Source organism: Pelophylax lessonae (assembly GCF_965119305.1).
Source record: "Pelophylax lessonae genome assembly, chromosome: 2".
NCBI classification, from domain to species: Eukaryota; Metazoa; Chordata; class Amphibia; order Anura; family Ranidae; genus Pelophylax; species Pelophylax lessonae.
The window spans coordinates 551,161,052-551,188,507 of record NC_138769.1 but is presented as its reverse complement, the minus strand read 5'-3'; the positions used below and the strand labels follow the sequence as shown (position 1 = coordinate 551,188,507).

Below are 27,456 nucleotides of genomic sequence, written 5' to 3'. Positions count from 1 at the left end.
GTCAAACTTCTAGACAACCTGTCAAAAGGCTAAAACAATGCTCCCATGGGCAATATCTCCTTACAATCCCTATTCATTTTAAAGCAAATAAGTCTTAAAAACAACTGCACTCCTATGGCCTCAGGTCTTATCAAGGATGGAAGTCCTCAGACTTTCGCAACAAGTTTTTCATTCGGTTCTATGCATGTTTTCCATGAAAAATGGGATATCTGGGATAAATGCTCATCAGTCGTGCCTTAAGCCTCGTACACACGCACCGATTGTTGGCCGACCGATCGGCCGTCTTTTGTCCAGTGTTGTTGTGTTGGTTGAAATTTGCTCTAGACTGCACACAAATTTTTTCAGCCAACAACAACCAACTTCAGAAGTGATGTCATGTTCTGGTTTACTTCCCGTGTGTTTTTTCTTCTCTGAGCATGCCCAGTCTTGCTCATCTGATTTTTGTCTACCGAAATCTGTACTGACGAACAATCGGCCGTTCTGTTGACGGCCAACGAATATTTTATAGCCTGAACACCAGATTTTGTTCGGCCGAAAAGTCGCAGTCAGTTGTCGGAAGCATCATACTAACAAGCCGAAAATCGGCCGATCGGACGTTGGCCGAAAATTCACGGCCAACAATCGGTGCGTGTGTACGAGGCTTTAGCCCAAGTTTTGCAGTTGTACTCTCACTATTGTTGTTGGTATATCATGTTGATTATTTGCTTTCATGCTATACACTTGTGTCGAAATGATCTTTCCATGTTATATATACCTGCCTTTTATCTGTATTTCTGTATTGTAATGTATGGTTTTTTGGCTTTCCAATAAAAGTTTTTGTAAACAAAAAAAAAAAAAACTGTAAAATACAGTACTACATTAAATATGTTTATGTGATTTACAGATCTCTTGGAACGTGTCCCAGCTTCTGTTTATTCACATCAAAAGCCCAATCTTCTTATTGTCCCCAACTTCATGAACCATCTGCTTCCAAAAGGATAGAGGCTAATGCAGCTTAAACAAAGCAATAATTAAATTATGGCAATTTAAAGAGACAGGGTGTGACCACCATGCTGTCTCTTGTTTAACAGAAAAGAAAAACAAATCTATTATTAAAAAGGATCATGAAAAAGTGAGAGGCAGCAGTCTGTGAGCAAAGTGCCACCAGCAAAAAAACACAACTAGATTAGGACAAATAGGATAAAGAAAAAAATAGAAGGGGACAAAGCAGCAGACAAATCATTTGCTGATTACCAGTGTAGCTTGCCAGACAGAATATGGGTTAAGTGGTGCCAAACCTGTTTAAAGATTACTAGTGTCACAGCATATGCCACTCATTTAGTAGGTTTAAACAAAAGTGACCTTCGTCACCATGATGAGACCTTTTCTATTAGAAACCCGACAAGCATGTTTCATACCATAATCTTATTTATGACACAAAAATATAAAATGGGCACATTGGTTAAAAAGGACTGTCAGACAGTGACAGACCTAAATAACGCTGGCCATCCACTAAGAAATCTATCAGTTCACCCATTCAGGGTAAACAAAAATCTCCCCTGCCAGCTATTGTATTCAGAGAGCCAGCACCCGCAGCTGTCAGAGTACACAAACTGCGATTGAATTTTGGTCAGTTCCTTAGGAACTGGCCAGAATTGTTTCCATGTATGACCAGCTTAAAGCTGGCCATACATGGAAGGACATTTGTCTGGTTCAGCAGGGACCAGCTGAGTCTTGATCCATCTATGGGTAGGTTTATTGTACTCAAGTCGATCCCTCGATCAACCTGGGTACAACCAGCCCCAGATTTTCTACATGTGAATACTGCCAGCAGCTATAGCTGCTAGCAATAATCATTGTGTTCTGTCAGCCAGGAAAGCTCCCAGCAGCGGGCACCCCTCTGCCAGCAGGACTCAATAGCGCTGCGGCAGGCATTTTCCCCATCAATACTGACTGTGTTAATGGGGGGGAAGAGTGATTTTCTTTCCTTCGATCTGGTGGAAGGAAAGAAAATCAAATCATTTATGGGCTGCTTAAGAGTCATGAAGCCAGCAGCTAATTCTGTCCGTAAAGATACCTGCAGGCTTTACATTGCGACTGGCCACCAAACAATTCCTAAAATTGATCTCCGCAAAAAAGCCACATACAAGTTCCCATTGCATGGGGCAGCACAGTGGTTTAGCGGATAGCACTTGCAGCACTGAGGTCCTTGGATCAAATCCCAGCCAGGACACTATCAGCATGGAGTTCACATGATCTCTCTGTGCATGCATAGGCTTCCTTTGGGTACTCTAGGTTTCCATGAACTTTAATCTATAGGTCCACTTAGAGAGAAAACCGGGAATGCTGCAGATCCTGCAGAAAACTCGACTGACCTCACCCAACCAATTCCCTGTACAGGCTTACATTGCAAATATAGCTGCATAAAAACTGAATGACCTATACAAGCTCCAAGAATTTAACAGCCAAATGCAGAAAGAGGTCTCAAACCTGATCTAGGGAAAACATTGGTCCATCTATAGTTGCCATCAGTAGAACCAGAGTTACATTTCTTAGATCCAAAGTTCTAGGCACTTCCTGCCAGGCTGCTTAGCCTCTTCAGCTTCGTACACATGGTGAGAATAGAACAGGAATGATCTTCTATTTTTTTGCATGCTAGTCTCATACTGAAAGGAAGGATACTAAAGTTATGAAAATTCTCCTATGACAGAATGAAACTTCGGAAGTGATGTAATGTAGTCTCTTTTTCAAGCATCTGTGGTCTTGGTCTTCTGATTGTTTTCAGACGAATACTGCACTGATTAACTAAAAAACGTATGATCTGGTATCGCATGAGAACATTTTTCGTGTTAGTCTCTTTGGATAATTACGCATGCACTGACATAATCAGCTCTCGAAAGCTATGTACTAACATTCAGATTACCGCTTTAAAAGGGGTATTTAATTTCTCCGATTTTCTAATCGTGCGTACTAGGCATTAAATGGACAACACTGGATGAAGCAAACACATACGTAATGCATACTGAAGTAACCAGATTTCAACACAATACCCAGAAACAGGAACATTATGAAGACACAAGCCACACAAATGTACAAATTTAAGGAGGGAGTTGTCAATTCTTCAGAAATATGAAGATAACATTCTCCAGTCCGAATACTGCTGTGCAGGTGCTTACAGGGGGCCAACTACCAAGCACTGGCTGCCGGATTGCCTAACTGACATGTTGATCAAATGGAACAAGATAGCTCCAAATGGTTAGAACTACTGATTTATAGACATGTGCCGAGTCAGGTAAAACTGTGAAATTTACAAGACAGCCAAGCAACCAGCATTTTCAGAAAGAGTTGCCACCCAAAGCAACTCTTATTTTTCAGCACTTTAGTAAAGTTAACGTTATTATGCTACAATGACTTCAAGAGAAGACTTTGTGACAAACGTTCTGCATGACAAGTCACAAAGCTGCTCAGCCAAAGATGCCAGCAATCAGGCTGCTGGTGAAAGGTTGGCTCTCCGGAGACACAATATGCACTGAACAATTAATAAGTCACCAATGTGTGCTCTTCTTATTTAGTTAGGCAAAGGAGCTCTGGGATCCTAGTGAATAAGGATACTAGAGGAAAATAAATAAACCATGTATAGGTTCAATGTTAGGAAACAGCTTTGTGAACATAATATTCACACGGCAATCTCTGGGGTTCACATCTAACCGTTTGTTTGGTCAGTTTAAAGCTGAACTCCAGGGAGAAAAAAAAAAAAGATTCTCCCCCCACCCCCTCCTTGCAGTGGGGCTTCCTCCACATTGCAAGTTTAAATGCTTATTTAAGGCTAGGGCAGTGATGGCAAACCTTGGAACCCCAGATGTTTTGGAACTACATTTCCCATGATGCTTAACTACACTGCAGAGTGCATGAGCATCATGGGAAATGTTGTTCCAAAACATCTGGGGTGCCAAGGTTCGCCATCACTGGCCTAGGGGAAAATATGAATCACTTACCTACTCCATCACTCCTGCAAGATCCCTCCACGCGATAAGACCGGCCGTCAGTGCCTCTTCTCTTAGTGTTGATTCACACCAGGATGCAGTATGGGAAGGCCTTGTTCTGGTCGAGTTTCCCACATCACATACAAAATGTAATGGGTGTACAAATTGTTACGGGTGTCAAAAGATTCTTAACCCTCCAAATACAGTGCATTCTCCTGAAATGGATTGCATGATTCCGCAGTACTATGAGAACCAGTAGCAGTGCGGCTTTTAAAATTATACTAAAGTCTCTTTTTTGTTTTAAATTATAAACCTGTTATACTTACCTCCTCTGCGTAGTGGTTTTGCACAGAGCAGCCTGGGTCATCCTCCTCTTGGGTCCTTCGGAGCTCCTGGCCCCTCCCTCCTGCTGAGTTCCCCCCATAGCAACCACCCGAGCCGAGCCGTAGCTCCCTCTGTACATTCAAAAAGAGAGCTACGGCTGGGCACCACCCCTTCTCTCTCCTCATTGGCTCACTGACTGACCGCAGTGGGAGTCAATGGTGCCCGCTGTGTCTCTCAGCCAATCAGGGGGGGAGAATCCCAGACAGCCAAGTCTCTCGTGCAAAATCGCTGAATTGAGATGGGGTTCAGGTAACTATTAGGGGGTGCTGCTGCACATTGAAGGTTCTTTATCTTAATGCATAGAATGCATTAAAAAAAAAAAAAATCTTCTGCCTTTAGAACCACTTTAAAATAGTGCATGTGCTACTTTTGGTGTATACCAGTGCAATTTCAGCCCATTTTAATGAATGGACTGCAAATTGCATTGCAGTGAATCATACAGGAAAGCGAAGAGCGTTCCTGGCACTATAGCTGTCCATACACTTATCAAGATTTGGTTGCTTCAACAGGGACCAGCCATATTTCAATAAGTGTGTGGCTGTCTCAGCTCAAAATAAGTCAAATCAATTGATCGGCTTCTGTCAAAAAGTCCTATTGGGAACATAATTCAACATCAGCGGCTGCCGACAATCCGCTGCAGCCACTGATTGGTGTATTCTGACAGTGACAGTGCTGCTGTCAGAATGCAATGTCCAAAAAGAAAAAAAAATCCCACCTTAATTACCTTACCATTTCAATTTAAATGGATTTAAGATGATAGCATGTATTGATACACAAGTGTTTGCTACAACAATCTGCGTTCATATGTGATGAAAAGACATTTTCTAAACTAGAAGGTGCAAAACAACGTAAAATGTAGCCAAACTGGCTTGCAGAAACCACTGGGGTCTCCTTCAATTGAAATCCCTAAATATGCCTGCGGGCCACAAAACTGTGCGAGGACCCCATGCTTCCCAAAACACGCTGACTTGACACGCTTGATTTACAGGGAGAACATAAAACATGTCTATTAGAAGTGACATGCCCTTTAACTGACAGCTGTGGAAGATATTTTCCTTCGCTCATAACCTGGGCTTCCTCATAAAAAATAAAAAAGGAGAAAGTCACAAATACCGATCCTTCAACTGGCGATCCTTCAACCGGCTGGTGGGAACTTTACACAGATCTGCACATGTGAGCTATATTATGGCTGGACTGCCAATATTACATCACGGCTGCAGAGATGGAACAAAAAAACAGGAAAAAGGAGGGCTGTGCGACTTACATGACCGATCAGCTGGCCTGCTCACCTACTTTCGGGACGCCATTGTTTCTGGTTATACTGCAGGAATCATAGTCCTGTCACTAATTCCCATACCGGCAATTTTCACCCAAGTGAGAAGAAGGAGAACAAGGTGGCCAGCTGTAATTTGTGGAGCCATCACTTTTTATGGCTTTAAAACAACAGAATTGGCTCCTTAAGGGCTGCGTGTTGTAAAAGATGTCAGTCTATTGGAGTGTATGGACACCGTGAGATTGGCCCATTACTGACCATGAATGAATAGGAATACAGCCCTACAGAGACAGGTCATTCCCCATTTACTCCTCATACTTCATTCTATCAGAACGAGTCTTCGCTGAAAAGGTTAACTTGTACAAATAGTTTATAGAAAGAAAAACGGACAGATGTTTATCTACGTAAACGTGCCTTTTTGGCTCTCATTTCAGCATGCAAATTAGTAAATTAGGTCCTAGTTTGATAATAAAATCAGCCTAAAGCTTGCTTTACTCAACTCGAAACTCGATTTTCTAGTTTCGAGTTAAGTAAATAGCCAAACGTTTGCATAACTGACATCTTCTTATCTCTGAGCCAAATGTAGGACCCAGCATGAAGCAATTATATTCCTCTGGATTCGATTTAGTGTTTGTAGTTTGTGATACAATACAACGCAGCACTTAAAGAAGAACTCAGGGAAGGTGATTTCTCAGCATCCTTGGAGGCAAGTATAACGGCTCATGTACACGGGACACTTAACCACTTAAGCCCCGGAAGATTTTACCCCCTTCCTGACCAGGACCTATTTTGCGATTCGGCACTGCGTGACTAACGGAAAATTGCACGATCGTGCGACGCTGTACCTAAACGAATTTGACGTCCTTTTTTTCCCCACAAACAGAGCTTTCTTTTGGTGGTATTTGATCACCTGTGTGATGTTTTGATCATGCGCTACAAACAAAAAAAGAGCGACAATTTTGCAAAAATAACTATTTTTCACATTTTTTATATGAAATTCCCCCCAAAAAAATGTAAAAATCAAAATTTAACATTTTTGGCCAATTTGTTTTCTGCTAAATATGTATGGTAAAAAAAAAAAAAAAAAAAAAATCACAAGCTTATTTTAAATGGTTTGCGCAAAAGTTATTGCGTTTACTAAGGGAAAGATTTTTGTCATTTTTTTTTTTTTTAACGAGTAATGGCGGCGATCTGCGATTTTTTTGCGGGACTGCGACATTGCGGCTGACAGATCGGACCCTTGACTGACATTTTTGACACTTTTGGGGTTACCAGTGACATTACTACAGTAATCAGTGCTATACATATGCACTGTTACTGTAAAAATTACATTGGCAGGGAAAGGGTTAACTTTATTGGGGAAGGAGGGGTTAAGTGTGAACCTAGGGGTGTGTTTCTAACTGTGATTGGATGTGGCTTTACATGTAACAGCACAGATCAACGGTCCTACATAGAAGGACCTTATGATCTGTGTTGTTACACAGGGAAGAATGACAGGCGGCTTTGTTTACATTAGCCGCCTGCCTTTCTCCCTTCACAGCGGACGATCGCGAGTGACCGGCGGACATCGGGTCCGCCGGTCACACGCACTGAGGTGTCTGTGAATGAGCCGATGCGGAAACACGCCTCCGGCGGCACGCGCTCGCCCCCTATTGGCTTACAGGCTAGTGACGTACCGATACGTCACTTTACCTGGCCGGGGCTGACCGCCGCAGTATATGTACTTGCGGCGGTCGGCAACCGGTTAATTAATGCCAGCACTGCTCCCAGGAAAACGTGCTTTTAGTTGTGTTTTTGAGCAGCATTTATTGCACATTTTTTTGCAATCGCGTTTTTTTTAGTAAAAACATTCCCTAGAATGTAAAAATGACTAAAAACACCAAAAACGGCTAAATAAGGCAAACCGCTTGTTACAGCGTTTAGCCGCATTTTTACAGCCTATGCTCCTGGACACACAGGCTGACTTATTTTTATACTGCCCCTAAACGCGTATGCCTCTGAAAGTTTGTGTGTGCATTGACACATAGGCCAACATGGAGGGGCATTTAAACGCAGTAAAAAAAAAAAAGTCAGTCACCCCTAACAGCAGCTGTAAAATGTCCTGTGTGCATGAACACTAATACGCAAGCTATAATTAGCCCCTGGTCACTCCGATCACGAGATTGAAAACGTGCACTTTAATGCCCCGTAAACACGTTCCGATAATCGTACTATAAAACTCGCTTTCTACCTGATCGCACGATAATCTGATCATTAGTACACAGCTTTCGACAGCTGATCATGACAGTTCATCCAACAAAATCCGAAGGGACAAACAGGAAAACTTCTGTCGCACGACAATCATTTCATCAGTACACTATGTGTCCGCTAAAAATCGATCGACAAAGATGGCGCATGATCAGAAACACTAAAATAGCACGGAAAAAGCCTGGCTGCCATTGTTTTTGTTTTGCACCATCTGATACGTAGCTAAGCAACCAGGAAGCTTTTCCCGAATCGTACAACAAAAATCATACCGTTTGTACGCATTGTTGAATTCGATGTTAGTATCATGCAACAAAATGCGAACGATAAGTCGTCCGATTATCTGAACGTGTGTACGGGGCATAAGGATCCTTTCACACTTGTACAACTCAAAAGGAGTGAGACTTTGATGCAACTTTCACGCAACTTTGGATGGGTGCTACCTGGATACAACTTTGCCTTTGACCAGTTTTACTGGACAACTGTTGCACACAAGTTGCATTGAATAACATTCAGGTATGACTTTCAAGCAACTTCTGAGGGTTAACATTGACGTCTATGGCCCTCAAGTTGCAAGAAAGTTGAACCAAAGTAGTGTATGAACTACTTGGAAGTTGCTGTAACTTTAGGTTGCGCATAGATGAATGGGTATCATTGGAAAACATGAGGAACGACAAGTTGTGCAACTCTGATGTCCAAAGTTGCATGACAAGTGTGAAAGTAGCTCCATTTCAAAGTAGTGCTACTTCAGGTGCTACTTGGAAGACATCTGTGCGACTTCATGCACAGATGTCTATGCAAGTCTTACCTTGCACTGATTTTAAAAGTATTTCTTACACTACTTTTTGCGACTCATAGCAGAGCGGACAGACCTGTCGTCTGCCTGCCCAGCGGGGAGATCCCCTGCTAAGAAGTCGGAATTGCACCGATATGACCACTTCCATTGCAGACTAAACAATCAAATTGCATGACAAGTGACACCGGTGCAACAGGGGGCCAACCCTCATACATGGTACACTTTCTATCCTGCTGTGAATACTTGGCTATCAGTTATCCTGCAGTGTAGGGATTGGTCAACTTGAGTACTACCAGCCTGTCAGATTTTACTTGCGATTACTGCAAAGGGCAACCTTAAAGCCTAGCAGCTAGAATATAAAGCGATTCATTTATTAAGATGGGACCCAAGACCAACCTTACTGGTGTGCTGCCATATTAGATTATATCTATAAACCAGCTTCTCATCCTTACCACGGAACACAGAGAGACGTAAAGCAGACAAAGCTGGCATTTCACCGGTTTATATTTTGCCTTTCCCAATCAACATGCAAATGCCATTTGTCTCTGTGTTTCTCTATACAATACAGGCAGATCAGGACTCTTGGGAGGCGTTAAATGAATGCCAAAATGCCTTGTTGGGCAGATCTGGAGGAATGGGAGTTTCTAGGCAGGCTGCATTTTCTAGTTAATGCTGGTATCACACGGGCGATCTCATCAGGTCCGCCTGTCAGTTTTTCAGGCAGACCTGATTGGACCATCAATTTCTCTGGAGCGGCAGATGTCAGAAGACATGTGTCCACTGACACCTGATCCGCCAAAAACAGCAAATCGGATGACAGCCATATGGAAACAAGACAAGCAGTCTACATCTGACTACCCCATAGAGCAGTGGTCCTCAACTCCGGTCCTCAGGGCCCACTAACAGGCCAGATTTTAAGTATTACCTTGGGGAGATGCAGACTAGAGTACTGCAATCACTGAGCAGCAAATGATATCACCTGGGATGTATTTCAGTTAGCTTGCAAATATGGCCTGTTAGTGTGCCCTGTAGGCCAGGGTTGAGGACCACTGCCATAGAGGACACCTGGCTGTGTCCGTGTCCGCTCTACATAGCAGAGCTGACAGACCTGTCATCCGCCTGCTCAGCGGGGAGATCCCCTGCTATCAGGCAGATGCAGACTATGGAGAACACCCGTGTGAAATCAGCCTAACACACACACATGATGTGGAGCCTGCACAATGTACTCCAAAAGCATTCTATTAAAATAAATTTCATAAAAATTAATTAAAAAATCAGATTTTTAAAAAAAAAAAAAAAACATACATTTTACCCAACCTGACAGGAAGGCACAGAGTATATATATCCCTGTGTGATGGTGTGAACTGGCCCTAAAAACTAAAATCCACAGATCTGTTACTCCTTTTGCACATTGATATAAGAAAAACAAGAACATTTAAAATTAAACAAAAAACTGAAATCCAATGAATAAAGGCGAGAGGGACAGGGAAAATGGGGAAAAAGGGGAGAAAAGACCTAGATGATGCTGGACGTTCTCCAGTCAAGAAATGAGGTAGGCTCTGCCAGATTTGTTGCAGCTTCTAATGCACACTTTGAGACGCTTACAGTATACAATTAAACCAGAGGTAGCAATTTCACAACAGGACAACAGCCTGTGCTACTTACTGTACAAGCCTGAGATCAGATTGAGGGATGACATTACAAGTATCTACAAAACTTCCCATTTGTTACAATGTCATTTATTACAAACACTGGCAGCATGTAGCACAAGGTCTCTTGCTGGCACAGTGCTCTATGGAAGTAGATGAGAGCGCCACCAACCTGTCATCTGTCAGTGAGGAGAGAAAACTTGTAAAACAAGAAGTCCCACTACAACACAAGGCATTTCACTTGTCACTGGACCTAATGCTCTACTACACAAGGCATTTCCCTTGTCACCGGACCTAATGCTCTACTACACAAGGCATTTCACTTGTCACCGGACCCATCTCACCTCACAACAGTTCACATTAATTTACAAAACTACTTTTTGGAAAGTTAAAAGATAAAACTTTAAGTAGGCATACATTGATGTGTGTTTAAATGCACCCACAACCTTAAGCCTGCCTAGACTGAATGGTGGCCGGTTCAGCAGGATGGAAAGGCTGAATCTACCAAATTGGACCAATCAGCTTGGGTACAACCAGCCTGACAGATTTTTCATGCGATTACAGCCCTTGCTGAACCAGCTGAGATTGGACCCATGTATGGACAAGCTGATTGTACACAAAAGGTAATTGATCGATCAACTTGGGTACAACCAGCCAGTCAGATTTTTCATGCAATTATTGCCAGTGGCTACAGCCATGAGCAATATACACCAGGGCTCATTTACTAAATCTGTAGAGTGTAAAATCTGGTGCAGCTCTGCATAGTAACCAATCAGCTTCCCAGTTTTATTGTCAAAGCTTAATTGAACAAGCTGAAGTTAGAAGCTGATTGGCTGCCATGCACAGGTGCGGCAGATTCTGAGTGCACCAGTTTTAGTAAATCTCCCCCATAGTGAGCCCTTGACAACAGAGGCCTGGAGGGAACACTCACACATACACATAGAACTTATGTAGTCAGAGCAATACTAGATGTGGTAAGTGAGGCGCACCTATTACAGGAATCTGAGCCCATACACTCCTAGACACATACCCCAACCACCAACTTCTCACACTTCTAGAGAGCGCAGCTCACTCTTCAGTAGTGGTGTGTGTTCTCACAGCCTTTTATTTTTATCTTTTGTATACGTGCTCTGACATGACCTTATAGCAGGATGTCAAAGAGTGTCACACAAAATGATCCCATGTCAGATGTGGGGGGGGGGGATCAGGGAGGAAATCATAGCAGACATGTGAGATCAGTGAACTCAGGTGATCATCAGTGATAATATCAATAGAAGATCAATATTCTCAGGTGATTATATCCGACATAGAAGATCACTGATGTCAGGTGATCATTAGTGATAATATTAATAGAAGATCAATATTCCCAGGTAATCATATACTTGGGGAATCAATGATGTCAGTTGATCACATCAGACATAGGAGATCGGGTGATCTCAGGGGATCCCACAGATGGGTGATCCCAGGGGATCCCACAGATGGGTGATCCCAAGGGATCCCACAGATGGGTGATCCCAAGGGATCCCACAGATGGGTGATCCCAAGGGATCCCACAGATGGGTGATCCCAAGGGATCCCACAGATGGGTGATCCCAGGTGATCCCACAGATGGGTGATCCCAGGTGATCCCACAGATGGGTGATCCCAGGTGATCCCACATATGGGTGATCCCAGGGGATCCATGAAGTGCACAGTTTTCTCCCATCACTGAGCAGTCACATTGGTCCTGACAAGACACAAACAGACAATAGGACTTCCCCAACAATGGGCTCATACCCCCCCCCCTCCGGGGACAATGCTATGACAACACAGGGAAGCTCTGCAGACACGTTCCTCACATCAATAGAACCCAATATGGGGTCCCCCTCCTCCACCGATCTCCGTGTAACCCTTTCATTGCCCCCCGCACGTGCTGTATAATGACTTGTATGAGAGCAGTGTTGTACCTTCTTGGCTCTGGGAAGGGTCCCGCCGGAGACCATGAGCGCCTTGTACATGTCATCCGTCCGGTATGTGTCCAGGGCCATGTAGGTAGAGTCCGCTTTGTCCCTGTCCCGGTATATGGTGTGGTCCGGAGGAGAGGTATAGTCCTCCTTGTGATGGAGCTTCTTCAGCCTTCGGAAAGTCATTCCTGTCACGGCAGCAGCACCTCAGCCTGCTCTGTCCCGACCGGCAGCACTCGGCGGCTTGTTCTCTATTGAAGGAGGACACTGAGCGGCAGGCATATAACTGAGTTCGGGGGCGGGGCTATGCATGGGGAACACGCCCCCTGTATACAGGAACATAACATGAAAAGTCTACAGACGCTGGAGCACGTGTCCGCTGAGGGGAGACCTGAGAGAGCAGGGAGGTCATATTTTACAATGGTACATCGAGAGGGGTCATATAATACACTACTACACCGAGAGGGGTCATATAATACACTGCTACACTGAGAGGGGTCATATAATACACTGCTACACCGAGAGGGGTCATACATTACACTACTACACTGAGAGGGGTCATATAATACACTACTACACTGAGAGGGGTCATATATTACACTGCTACACCGAGAGGGGTCATACATTACACTACTACACAGAGAGGGGTCATACATTACACTACTACACTGAGAGGGGTCATATATTACACTGCTACACCGAGAGGGGTCATACATTACAATGCTACACCGAGAGGGGTCATACATTACACTACTACACTGAGAGGGGTCATATATTACACTGCTACACCGAGAGGGATCATATATTACACTGCTACACCGAGAGGGGTCATATATTACACTGCTACACCGAGAGGGGTCATACATTACACTACTACACCGAGAGGGGTCATACATTACACTACTACACCGAGAGGGGTCATATATTACACTACTACACCGAGAGGGGTCATACATTACACTACTACACCGAGAGGGGTCATACATTACACTACTACACTGAGAGGGATCATATATTACACTGCTACACCGAGAGGGGTCATACATTACACTACTACACCGAGAGGGGTCATACATTACACTACTACACTGAGAGGGGTCATATATTACACTACTACACAGAGAGGGGTCATACATTACACTACTACACTGAGAGGGGTCATATATTACACTGCTACACCGAGAGGGGTCATACATTACACTACTACACCGAGAGGGGTCATACATTACACTACTACACTGAGAGGGGTCATATAATACACTACTACACTGAGAGGGGTCATATATTACACTGCTACACCGAGAGGGGTCATACATTACACTACTACACCGAGAGGGGTCATACATTACACTACTACACAGAGAGGGATCATATAATACACTGCTACACCGAGAGGGGTCATATATTACACTGCTACACCGAGAGGGGTCATACATTACACTACTACACTGAGAGGGGTAATATAATACACTGCTACACCGAGAGGGGTCATACATTACACTACTACACCGAGAGGGATCATATATTACACTGGTACACCGAGAGGGGTCATATATTACACTGCTACACCGAGAGGGGTCATATATTACACTGGTACACCGAGAGGGATCATATATTACACTACTACACCGAGAGGGGTCATACATTACACTACTACACCGAGAGGGGTCATACATTACACTACTACACCGAGAGGGGTCATACATTACACTACTACACCGAGAGGGGTCATACATTACACTACTACACCGAGAGGGGTCATACATTACACTACTACACCGAGAGGGGTCATACATTACACTACTACACCGAGAGGGGTCATACATTACACTACTACACCGAGAGGGGTCATACATTACACTACTACACCGAGAGGGGTCATACATTACACTACTACACCGAGAGGGGTCATACATTACACTACTACACCGAGAGGGGTCATACATTACACTACTACACCGAGAGGGATCATATATTACACTACTACACCGAGAGGGGTCATATATTACACTGGTACATCGAGCGGGGTCATATATTACACTACTACACCGAGAGGGGTCATATATTACACTACTACACCGAGAGGGATCATACATTACACTACTACACCGAGAGGGATCATACATTACACTACTACACCGAGAGGGATCATACATTACACTACTACACCGAGAGGGATCATACATTACACTACTACACCGAGAGGGGTCATACATTACACTACTACACCGAGAGGGGTCATACATTACACTATTACACCGAGAGGGGTCATACATTACACTACTACACCGAGAGGGGTCATATATTACACTGGTACATCGAGCGGGGTCATATATTACACTACTACACCGAGAGGGGTCGTACATTACACTACTACACCGAGAGGGGTCGTACATTAAACTGCTACACTGAGAGGGGTCATACATTACAGTACTACACCGAGAGGGGTCATACATTACACTGCTACACGGAGATGGGCGCTGATGAGGCTGTACTGATAGGCTGCCTTGATGGCAATTGATGAGGCTGCACTGATGGTTACTGATGAGGCGGCACTGAAAAGCTGCACTGATGGGCATTGATGAAGAGGCACTGATGAGGCAGTACTATTGGGCACTGATGGGGCTGCACTTATAATTAGGGCCCTGATCAGTGTAAATGTCTGCTGTTACAGCAAAGCTGGCTATCGGCTCTCCTTTCCTCACACAGTCACAGTGACATCGCTGAGGAAAGGAAATTCTAATAACTTCCATTTGTTTACCTGGAATCAGCTGTGATTGGACACAGCGGATCACATGGTAAAGAGCCAATGTCATTGGCTCTGTACCCTGATCGGTGATGTGCTGTGTCTGAGGGACACGGCTCGCCACTGATCGCTGTGCTACGCACGAGCGGAGTGACCAGGAGGATGTTATGACGTCCACCTGGAAGGAGGAGAGTCTAGTTGAAGTGTCCCTAAACGCAAAACTTTTCTTTTTTTTTTTCATTTTGAGTAAATTAACCACTTGCCGACTGCCTAACGCCGATCTACGTCGGCAGTCAGCCCCTCACAGGCAAAGTGACTTAGGGCTACGTCACTAGCTTGTGAGGGTCTAGGGAGCGAGCGCCCGCCCCCGGAGGCGCGCTCCCGCGTGGTCACGGACCCCCCCGCGCTTGTGACCGGCGGACCCGATGTCCGCCGGTCACTCTGCGATCGGCGGGGGAGAGGGAAAAAGTCCGGCGGCTTGTGTAAACAAGCTGCCTGTCATTCTCCCCTGTGTATGAAGGATGATCATACGGTTCTACTATGTAGAACCGTTGATCACTCTTCATACATCTGAAGCCACAGCCAATCACAGTAGAAAGCACGCCCCTAGGGACACACATAGCCCCTCCCTTTCAAAAAATAGTTAACCCCTTCACTGCCAGTGTATTTTTACAGTAACAGTGCATATGTATAGCACTGATTACTGTAGAAATGTCACTGGTAACCCCAAAAATGTCAGTCAAGGGTCCGATCTGTCCGCCACAATATCGCAGTCCCGCTAAAAAAATCGCAGATCGCCGCCATTACGCGTCAAAAAAAAAAACAACAAAAATGACAAAAATCTTTCCCTTTGTTAGTAAACGCGATAACTTTTGCGCAAACCAATCAAAATACACTTTTTGCGATTTTTTTTTTTTTTTTTTTTTTTTTTTTTTACCAAACATAGGTAGCATAGAACAAATTGGCCGAAAATGTTAAAAAATTTTGATTTTTACATTTTTTTGGGGGGGAATTTCATATAAAAAAATTTGAAACATATTGCTATTTTTGCAAAATTTACGCTCCTTTTTTTTGTTTATAGCGCGTGATCAAAAAATCGCACAGGTGATCAAATACCACCAAAAGAAAGCTCTATTTGTGGGGGAAAAAAGGACGCCAAATTCGTTTAGATACAGCGTCGCACGACCGCGCAATTGTCCGTTAAAGTCACGCAGTGCCGAATCGCAAAATACCCCCTGGTCAGGAAGGGGGTAAAATCTTCCGGGGCTTAAGTGGTTAAGGGAGGATTATAACCCATGTTAGTTTTTGTTTGTATCCCATTGGGGAGAGTTCCGTTCACTTCCTGTCCCATAGCCAAAACAGAAAGTGAGAGGAAATCCCTTCAAAATAAGGAAATCCCGGTGTGTCACCAGAACAGTAAACAAGGCTGAATCTACGGGGCACAGACAGCAGAAAAAACTGAAAGGTGTTCTAATCCCTCTTCACTTAAAAAAAAAATGTTTTGCCTTTAGTTACACTTTAGGCCCCTTTCACACTATTGCAACGCAATTTTACCGCGATTTCGCGGCGCGATTTTTGCAGCGATTTTGAAAGCAATGGCAAGGCTATATGCCTCAAAACACATTAAAATCGTGGCAAAGTAGTGCAGGAACTACTTTGAAGTCGGTGCGACTTCAAAACGCACTGATATGAATGGGGCTCATTGAAAATAATGGAAAACGACTTGTCATGCGATTTTGCAGTCCAAAATCGCGGGACAAGTCGCACTAGTGTGAATGGGGCCTTAAGCTTACTTACAAAAAAAATCATAAACAAAATAATAATATAATAAGAAAAGCACAATGAGGCAATTATGCTGTGGAGGGAGAGAGAACACTGCCTGAACACTGCTTGTCTTTGCAGGTTATGTAGTTTTAGTAAATTAATCATTTTAATTGATTTATTTTAGTTATTCTCCTCCTCATCCCTATAAAAGCAGGCCAGAAAGAGTAGCATGTTAACATTATTTCTTTCTTGCATTTGTTTATGTTTTTAAATACAGCATGCTGCAGTTTTGTTCCTACTGGTTTTCATTTTCCGTGGGATTACGTTTCTATATTAGTTTTTTAATTTTGTAAGTCATTTTTACACTTCTGTGCAGTAATTAATGAGAGGAAAGTCAGGAAAGTAAAAAAAAAAAATATTAAAAAAAATAAAAATAAAAAAACCAACCAAGGACTAAAACTGTAAAATTTTTTCTTTTCAAAGGAAAAATGACTCCATGTTGCATAGACATAGGAAGCTGATCCGTCATGAAAATCAGTGAAGTTTATAGTTCTGGTTATTCAATACCTTTAATTGCACCTTGAAACAATTCAGCCATTAGGAGAGGAAAGCAAGAGGTCTACTGCTTGTGTAGACTATAGAGCGCATCCATATGCATATTGTTATGTGTCATGGTTAAAGAGCCCCTTTGAAATGCCTACACATATCAGACACACTTCCATTATTGAGGAAAAGAAAGGGGTGTTTGCTAACAGGTGTGACTGAGGTACATTAGTTCAAAGGTTTGTTTTTAATGTTGGGCTAGTAGGCCCTCAATGTATATTTAAAGTGCTAATTAGAATGTCAAAAGTCAAAACACATGCAGACCACCTTGACTTACTAAAAATCCTATGTTGTGGTTCATATTTGAATACAGAAAATACTTTATTAGCAAGAACGCAAGTAACTGTGCACAGGGGAGGACTGGGCCAGGGGGAAGGGGGGCAATTGCCCCCTGGGCCGCCCTGATGCCCCATTAAAAAGGCTGCACTGCTTCTGCCACAGACATGCCTAAAGGATTCCTGGTGAAGAGAAGTAAAAAGTCCCTCTCACTGACCTACTGAGTGCGGGTTGAGGACAAGGACAAGGAGCAGGCCTCCCCCACCCCTGGCTTGGATGGTGTAAACTGTGTCTGAACAGAGGCCGGTTCCATGCCCCACTGGAGACTTTTCTGCCCTGGCCTAACCCAAACGGGCTGTCCCAGCTCCCCCCAACCTCCCCCCTGCTGGCCAGGTCAGGAACCTGGATTCACCCGGTAAATAGAGAGTATCTGGAGCAGGGCATCAGCTTGGAATGGGGGTCAGGAGGAGGATTTGAAGAGTGGGAGGGGGTGCACCATGGGCCTCTGGTTTGTACTAGCCCCCTGGGTCGAAAGTTGCCAGTCTGCACCTGACTGTGCATTGCTATGACCTTGGCCTTCACAACAGCCTTTATCTCACAACAGCCACATGTTTATGTCATATGGATTATGTCCTACTTCATCAATGCAATTCCAAATAGACAGTTAAACAATTTTCAAGCTACCAGGTTTAGCTTACCCTACTACTAATATTATTGATGCCAGCATTTATATTACATGTTAAAGAGGATCTTTACTTAGGTATGGGAAATTTAAGTCAGCAGCTACAAGTACTGCAGCTGCTGACTTTCAAGCAATGCATAATTAAAGCCCAAGAAGTCCACTGCAGTCTTCCAAGCAGCAAAACCTCTGCACCACCATCTTGGCTTGGGTGGGCACTTATCACTTCCTGATGACTCACAGCTGGTCACATACTACATATATAAGAAGTCTACTGTAGTCTTCCAAGCAGCAAAACCTCTGCACCACCATCTTGGCTTGGGTGGGCAGTTTTCACTTCCTGATGACTCACAGCTGGTCACATACTACATATATAAGAAGTCTACTGTAGTCTTCCAAGCAGCAAACCCTCTGCACCACCATCTTGGCTTGGGTGGGCAGTTTTCACTTCCTGATGACTCACAGCTGGTCACATACTACATATATAAGAAGTCTACTGTAGTCTTCCAAGCAGCAAACCCTCTGCACCACCATCTTGGCTTGGGTCGGCAGTTTTCACTTCCTGATGACTCACAGCTGGTCACATACTACATATATAAGAAGTCTACTGTAGTCTTCCAAGCAGCAAACCCTCTGCACCACCATCTTGGCTTGGGTCGGCAGTTTTCACTTCCTGTTGACTCACAGCTGGTCACATACTACATATATAAGAAGTCTACTGTAGTCTTCCAAGCAGCAAAACCTCTGCACCACCATCTTGGCTTGGGTGGGCAGTTTTCACTTCCTGATGACTCACAGCTGGTCACATACTACATATATAAGAAGTCTACTGTAGTCTTCCAAGCAGCAAAACCTCTGCACCACCATCTTGGCTTGGGTGGGCAGTTTTCACTTCCTGATGACTCACAGCTGGTCACATACTACATATATAAGAAGTCTACTGTAGTCTTCCAAGCAGCAAACCCTCTGCACCACCATCTTGGCTTGGGTGGGCAGTTTTCACTTCCTGATGACTCACAGCTGGTCACATACTACATATATAATAAGTCTACTGTAGTCTTCCAAGCAGCAAAACCTCTGCACCACCATCTTGGCTTGGGTGGGCAGTTTTCACTTCCTGATGACTCACAGCTCTTCACATACTACATATATAATAAGTCTACTGTAGTCTTCCAAGCAGCAAAACCTCTGCACCACCATCTTGGCTTGGGTGGGCAGTTTTCACTTCCTGATGACTCACAGCTGGTCACATAATACATATATAATAAGTCTACTGTAGTCTTCCAAGCAGCAAAACCTCTGCACCACCATCTTGGCTTGGGTGGGCAGTTTTCACTTCCTGATGACTCACAGCTGGCCACATACTACATATGCACGAGGCGGCCAACCTCTGTAAGACTGGTCTGTAGCCTTTAGGGATGTGTGACATTTCAGGAGGCTGCAGGGTGGCAGGCTGAGAGTTTCTCATTCTTACTTAGTCAAGAAATGAGGATGTGGGGGAGCCGACACCACCAAAAAAAGATCTTCGCTCCCCAAAAGGAAAAAAAAAAGTGTGGTTTTGTTACAATTTGGGGGGGGGGGGTTGTGAGGGTAACAGCCCCTAGGGACACAGTTAACCCTTTGACCGCCCCTAGTGTTAACCCCTTCCCTGCCAGTGCCATTAGTAAAGTAACAGTGCATATTTTTAGCACTGATTACTGTAGTAATGTCACTGGTCCCCCCAAAGATGTCAGGTGTCCGATCTGTCCACCGCAATGTTGCAGTCCCGCTAAAAATCGCTGATCACCGCCACTAGTAAAAAAATAACTAAAAATGACATAAATCTTTCCCCAAGTTTGTAGACATGATAACTTTTGTGCAAACCAATCAATATACACTTATTGGGATCTTTTTAACCAAAAATATGTAGCAGAATACATATTGGCCTAAAATGATGAAAACATTTGATTTTTTAATTTTTTTTTGGGGGGGGGGGGATTGTTTTATAGCAGAAAGTAAAAAATATTGTGTTTTTTTTTTTTTTTTTTTTTTAATTGCACAGGTGATCAAATACCATCAAAAGAAAGCTCTATTTGTGGGGGAAAAAAAAGGACATACATTTTATTAGGGTACAGCGCTGCACAACCATGCAATTGTCAGTTAAAGGAACGCAGTGCCGTATCGCAAAAAATGGATTGGTCATTAAGGGGATAAATCCTTCCGGTCCAGGAGTGGTTAAAAAAGGGATTAAGAAAGGTAAGGAATAAAAAAAAAAAAAGGCAAAGCCTATACCCCAGTATACGTGTGCAGTAATTTTATGTTGTATTGCATATTCCCTAGAACAACCATATAAGACAAGAATTCAAACTTTGCAGATTTCACTGGCAGCATGCTTGTTCCATGTAGACAAGCCATGGTAGCGAAGCTAAATTAAAGTAGAACTATAGGAAAAACTTTCTTTCATTTTGGATAGAGTAAAGAAGGGTAGAACCTCTGTTGGTTTATTTTTTGCCATCTGTGTCCCTTTTGAAGAGATTTACCTTCACTTCCTGTCTCATAGCCAAAACAGGAAGTGAGAAGAAATCCCTACAAATTAAGGGAATCCCTTGGGGACCCTCGGGCCATCAGAACTAGTGTCCCCATTGGAAGATTTCCCCTCTATTACTTTTCTGGGCACAACCCGAAATTTGTGATTTTCTTTTATTTCCACTTTCAATGCTAATGGTAAACAGCAATAAAAACCTGACAGGGGATCTTATCCATATCCACTCTGTCCAAAACTAAAGAAAACGTTTTGCCATTATTTATACTTTAAGAAAAGTGCAGCGAGAGCTCCTTAGAAAAAATGCATCCTGGGTGAACTTTAATGAAAGGAAGAGAAGGAAAAATAACATGTCCAGGATCCACATGCCTGTTATTAAACTTTTTTAATAATGGTAATCAAGGCCCTCTATAGCCAGGTAAGTGATCTAACAACAGCTTCAAGTAAATAATTAGTATAATTGGCAATATGGGGCCTTCCTGCTGATCCCCCTTATAAAATAAACACGTTTCTCTTACCAGTCTTAATTGGAACATTCAGTATAATTACAGCCGGACCTGCATTGTCAGTTGCAGACACAGCTTTCTGTATTGTTATCAGAAGCCACATTGGGATGTATAATTATATCCCTAACATTTACCTGACCTTAGAGATCATGCACCTTAATCCTGCTGCCATCTGTGCCCATTACTTTGATATAGTACATCAGAGATACCTGTATGTGTCTGTAAAATTCATCGTTTTATTGAGATCTTAGTTTGTATCTATCACATATAAGGACAGATGGTTTGCAGTGCTATTTCCCTGATGGGAAATACAAAAAGTAGCTTTTGCATTTACCAATATGCACACAGTACCTGCAGTATCATACTTCCTTACCATCCAGTAAGATATCAGCTTATTGGTGCTAACAGTGCGATGGATAACTTTTATATTCTCTTTAAATTTGACCAATATTCTTTTTTCATTTGTTAATGAAATTACCATAAATTAATCAATATAGGGGTATAGTGCTGTGCTTTACTTAAATGTATTGCCAGTTTTAATGGCTGTTGAGGTGTCTACAAACATTAGACAACCAACACCTGACCCAGCCATTCATATTTAAAGTGACGCATATTAATACAGGTCTGTGGGCCTACTCTGATAGCACAACCTGCTGGGCGGGATGATCTGCAAGGATGATCAAGATTGTTTTCCCCCTTGACAGTCTGGCACCTGCAATGCACACTCACTTTTCTGCATAGGCACAGACATGTAGCATTTTCCTGCAGTGAGTTCCAACATGCTGTAACACATAATTCGAAAAAAGGGGGAAAAACATATAGGACTTTAATGGTTGCCATCCATAACCCCAAAGGTTCACACTGAATGCAAGTTTGAAATAGTTTGAGTTCCGCTGAACTCACACAATTTCAAACCGGCATTTCAGTTCGACTTTAAGAGTCATCCTGTGCTGGTTCATGCACAGATGTCTATTTAATCGCCCCCAAAGTCTCCAAAAGTAGTGCAGAAACGACTTTTGGGAATTGGTGCGGTGCTGCAAAGTCGGAAATAGGCTCCAATTTGGCATGTAATTTGACATGTCAAATCACATGTCAAATCGGCCCCATGTGAGTACTTCAAAAATATTATATAATATACAAAAGTTTATTAACAACATCAATCAGTTAAAATTGATTCCATAAAACATGTGAGAAATGTATTCGATGGTAAATATTGCATTTTCCATCTATGTACAAAACAAGTATCTGCATAACCTGAGACTTGTGTACTTCAGCCCTATATACTTATATTACATAGGAAGATGATAACAGTAGAAGTCTTCCATATACAGGGCTGGATACAGGAATCAGGTAAATTGTTTTTTAGTTTAACTGATTCCTGTATTCAGCCCCTAAATGGAAGCCTTCTACTATTATCATCTTCCTATGTAATATAATTATAATACACAGGTCTCAGTTTATGCAGATACTTGTTTTGTACATAGATGGAAAATGCAATATTTATCATTGAATACATTTTTCACGTATTTCTCACGTATTTATGGAATCAATTTTAACTGATTGATATTGTTAATAAACTTTTGTATATTTTCTTATTTTTAAAGAATTAATTTCTTTGATTTGGGGGTTATGAAGTCCTATATTTTTCCCCTTTTTTTTCTAATTCTATAATATGGGTGTGGTGCCATGGTGATCAAGTTATGCCTCAACATTTTCATTATGCTATAACACATCACAACATGCTGCAGGGCATGGTAATAGAATACATTCCAGAAAAAAAAATGTAAAAAAAAAGAGATTTAGGAAATGTTTTGCAGCACAAGGTAAAAACTGCATGCCAGCACATGTGTGTAATGTGTGCACTATGGTGTGAAGAAGTCCAATTGCTAGTCTATCACATTTTAAGATGCTTGATCTATCAGTAAAATGTGGATAACTATTGACCAATATTGTCACTCTAATCAATTAAAGATCTGTCTGTGTATAGCCAGCATTACAATGTAAACAGAGGGCAATGTAAACAGACCCATGATTTACACTTGAACGTATTCATGTGAAAACATATCCCTTTCATTCAATGCAAATGGTACGTTGTTTACTGAAGACCCAGAAAATAACAACTTGGACATGTTGATGCATGTCCATGAAAACAGTTCAGTGCAGGTACTGGTAGCCAGTGACTAGTCCTAACGTATACTGTATAGCTTTTCCTTCACCAAGCACACAGAGATTATGTAAGCCAACTTCTGTATAAAAGCCATAGCCATGCAATTTGGATGCACAAGTGTAATCCATTCATCAAACGTTTTTGTTTGCAATGCAAGTTTGTATCCCCTTAAAACCTACAGGCAAGTGAAATATATAGGACCCCCATTGCCAGTCTTTTGGGAAAGCAATATAAATTTACTGAAAACAAATAGGCAGGTGTTTTATATTCTATTTGTTCACAACTTGGTCTATGCGTTTCAAACAATCACTAAGGTCAAATAAATGGGAGTTCATTATATGTGTGAACTCTGCAGGCTGCATACATTTTGTACAGCTCAGCAAGAATATTTTGCTTAGATCCCACATCCATGTGTCAAGAATTTCTCCCTAATTCTAAACACACGCTAGATGTATTCACTTGCCATGTATAAATTATTTATTGCATGTACTGTACATAATCTGAAAAAGAAAGCCTATATTTTATTTTGAGACACTCCATTGATATCCCCATTTATATTGAAATACTCTATTCTGTTACTTACTGTTTGCAATCAGTGTAATAATTTACCCTGCTCATTTTTTACTCTACATTCTATGTAAAGTAACCCTTTCCATTTCCCAAGCATATATTCATAGTGCTATCTTCATAAGCTGCTCCTTATAGCTGAAGTTTCGTTTTTTTTTTTTTTTTTGGCAGGGGGATACAGCACCAAGCAGTGTAATGGCGTGTATGCCATGGCCTGCAAGCTGCTGCTTCATGTAAAAATCCTTACTTCATATTGCCAACATCAGAGATCTTCTGGGCTGCAGGGGTTACTAGCAGAGGCTGATCAGGCTGCTCACCAGGCCAGAGTGGTGCAAATATGCTTCTTCAAGAGATGGGTGGCCCTGAAGCAGGCCATGTCCCCTGTACCCTTCAGAGCTCTTCCTTGGGTACTCAGAGTTCATGTCCAGTGTCTGTAAAAGACCACGCTATTCTGGTACTACTGACAAAAGCGTCCATAGGACTAGCCCGACAGCTATCGATTTCAAGCTAGTCTCCCATATTTTGTCAGTGGTTTGAAACCTAGATTTACCACCTGGGTTGTATGATGCCAGTTTCAGCCTGTCCTTAGTGGCAAACATACACTATATTACCAAAAGTATTGGGACACCTGCCTTTACACACACATGAACTTTAATGGCATCCCAGTCTTGGTCCGTAGGGTTTAATATTGAGTTTGCCCACCCTTTGCAGCTATAACAGCTTCAACTCTTCTGGGAAGGCTGTCCACAAGGTTTAGGAATGTGTCTATGGAAATGTTTCCAGAAGCCCATTTGTGAGGTCAGGCACTGATGTTGTTTGTGCACTGGTGCGCAGTCATGTTGGAACAGGAAGGGGACATCCCTAAATTGTTACCACAAATTTGGGAGCCTGAAATTGTCCAAAATGTTTTGGTATGCTGATGCCTTCACTGGAAGTAAGGGGCCAACCCCAACCCCTGAAAGCAACCCCACACCATTTACCCTCTCCACCAAATGATTTTGGCCAGTGCACAAAGCAAGGTACTTAAAGACATGGATGAGCGAGTTTGGGCTGGAGGATCTTGACTGGCCTGCACCTCAACTTGAGTCCTGACCTCAACCCGATAGAACACATTTGGGTTGAATTAGAGCGGAGACTGCAAGCCAGGCCTTCTCGTCCACATCAGTGCCTGACCTCACAAATGTGCTTCTGAAAGAATGGTCAAACATTCCCATAGACACACTCCTAAGGGGGACAGCCTTCCCAGAAGAGTTGAAGCTGTTTGGAGCTGCAAAGGGTGGGCAAACTGAATATTGAACCCTACAGACTAATGCCTCGTACACACGCAACGATTATCGGCCGACCGATCGTCCGACTTTTGTCCAGAGTTGTGTTTTGTTGGTTGGAATGTGCCTAGACTGCACACTAATTTTCTCGGCCAACAAAAATCTACTTCAGAAGTGATGTCATGTGCTGGTTTACTTTCCATGTGTTTTTTCTTCTCTGAGCATGCCCAGTCTTGCTCATCAGATTTTTGTCTGCCGAAATCTGTACTGACTGATGGAAAATCGGCCGTTGTGTTGATGGCCAACAAAAATTTTATAGCCTACACAGCAGATTTTTTTCGGCCGAAAAGTCGGAGTCGGTTGTCGGAAGCATCATACTAACAAGCCGAAAATCGGCCGATCGGACGTTGGCCGAAAATTCCCGGCCAATAATCGATGCGTGTGTACGAGGCATAAGACTGGGATGTCATTAAAGTTTATGTGCATGTAAAGGCAGGCATCCCAATACTTTTGTTAATACAGTGTATTTACAACCCCAATTCCAAAAAAGTTGGGACACGGAGTAAAATGTGCATAAAAACAGAACACAAGGCTTTGCAAATCTCATAAACCCATATTATTTTTTTTTTTCACAATAGAAAACATATAAATTGTTTAATGGGAAAGCCCTGGAAGTCACACATCTCTGCAAAAACCTGTAAGAAGGTGTATGACAGCCTCAGCCCCAGCTCCAACCAGGCCATGCACCTAACGTGTTTCTCTCCACCCACGCAGCTTAGTCATGGGGAAGCAGTGCCCATGGTTGCCAAAAAGAAAGTCAAATTTTGATTTGTCTGACCACAGAACAGTTTCCCACTTTGCAACAGACCATTTTAAAGTTGCTCATCAGGAGCAAACAGCTTAGGGTGCCAATACTTCCCCCCTACAGAATACTGTGAGTAAATGATTTCACCCTAGGATGGATTTGTATTATTGTCAGTATCCGAAAAGGAAATCAAGTTATGTTATTGTTTAAACAACCAAACAGAAGAAGTGTGAACTGTGTATGTGGTTCTGTTCCTTCTATAACTGAAGTTTCACTTTTGGATGGACTGAACCTTTTAGATTCAGAAGCATCCTAAACTCTGCTGCATCAACCTGCTTCTGGTGGCTTGCCTCTTATTGCAAATTTTCTTGCTACAGTATTTCATACAAATTCCTTTTCTGTTTCTTGTAAATACATCAAAGGGAGGAAAGATGCTTCACTTTGTATTTAGCCAAGTGAGAAATTAATAGCAGTCTTTTTGTGCCAAACATGAAATGCTGTTTTAATTATGTGAGTTCATTGATTGCTGAATCATTCTCTTGGAGACTGAAATGAATCAATAAAATGGTAGTGCATTGCTGGAAGCTTTCACAGAAGGCCTGGCCACAAGATCCTGTTCTAGTTATCACAGTTCTAAATATCAAGCTAGTAATATGACACATCATTGCAAAAGAGACAGAAAGGAGCTATGGCATCAAAGTGCAAACTGGTTTATACAGTAGAATAATTATTAACTCTAATAAACATGGAGGTGTCAAAAGTTTATTGGGTCTTCCTAAAAAGATAAGCTCCATACCTTGCAATTTCTTTCATCTTTTGAAAAGTTAAATATTTGCACATTGTTTCCTAATTTCACCCCATTACTGAGCCATTCCATAAACACCACTGTGGGCTCTGTTTGGGTTTTCTGACCTGTGCAGGTATTCAGAATGGTTTCATTAGTGATGGGATTATGCCTCACATTTGATGTTTGGTGCCCTGAAACTCCAAACCACCATTTAAAGCTGAACTCCATAAAACATTATTTTTGAACATTTGCTATATAACAGTAATTTAACTCTAATGCTTTGTTCTTATTGTGTGGTTGGCTGCTGCATTAGATAAAACAGTTTGTTTCATTCATCTTCAACAGTATATTAAGCACCAAACTTCCGGCGCTGAGTCTTACCATTCCGGCTCTCATACAGTGCATACATGGAAAGATAATGGGTTGCCTATATTTCACCTCCTTCTTTAACAACATGTCTTATATGGTTTTAACAGAATGCAAAGCATCATCTGAATGGACTAGGGGAGGGGAGAAGCA

At 42.5% G+C, this 27,456-nt stretch overlaps 1 protein-coding gene across 1 annotated transcript in view; it reads right to left on the bottom strand.

Moving 5' to 3' along the window:
- TAMALIN (trafficking regulator and scaffold protein tamalin) overlaps window positions 1-12,449 on the bottom strand; it is a 49,519-nt gene extending 37,070 nt beyond the window's left edge. Inside the window, exon 1 of the mRNA XM_082247098.1 lies at window positions 12,255-12,449. Within this exon, the coding sequence (XP_082103224.1) occupies window positions 12,255-12,437 (183 nt within the window). The 5' untranslated portion in view covers window positions 12,438-12,449. The remainder of the gene's footprint in view (window positions 1-12,254) is intronic.
- Between the last annotated feature and the right edge of the window lie 15,007 nt (window positions 12,450-27,456).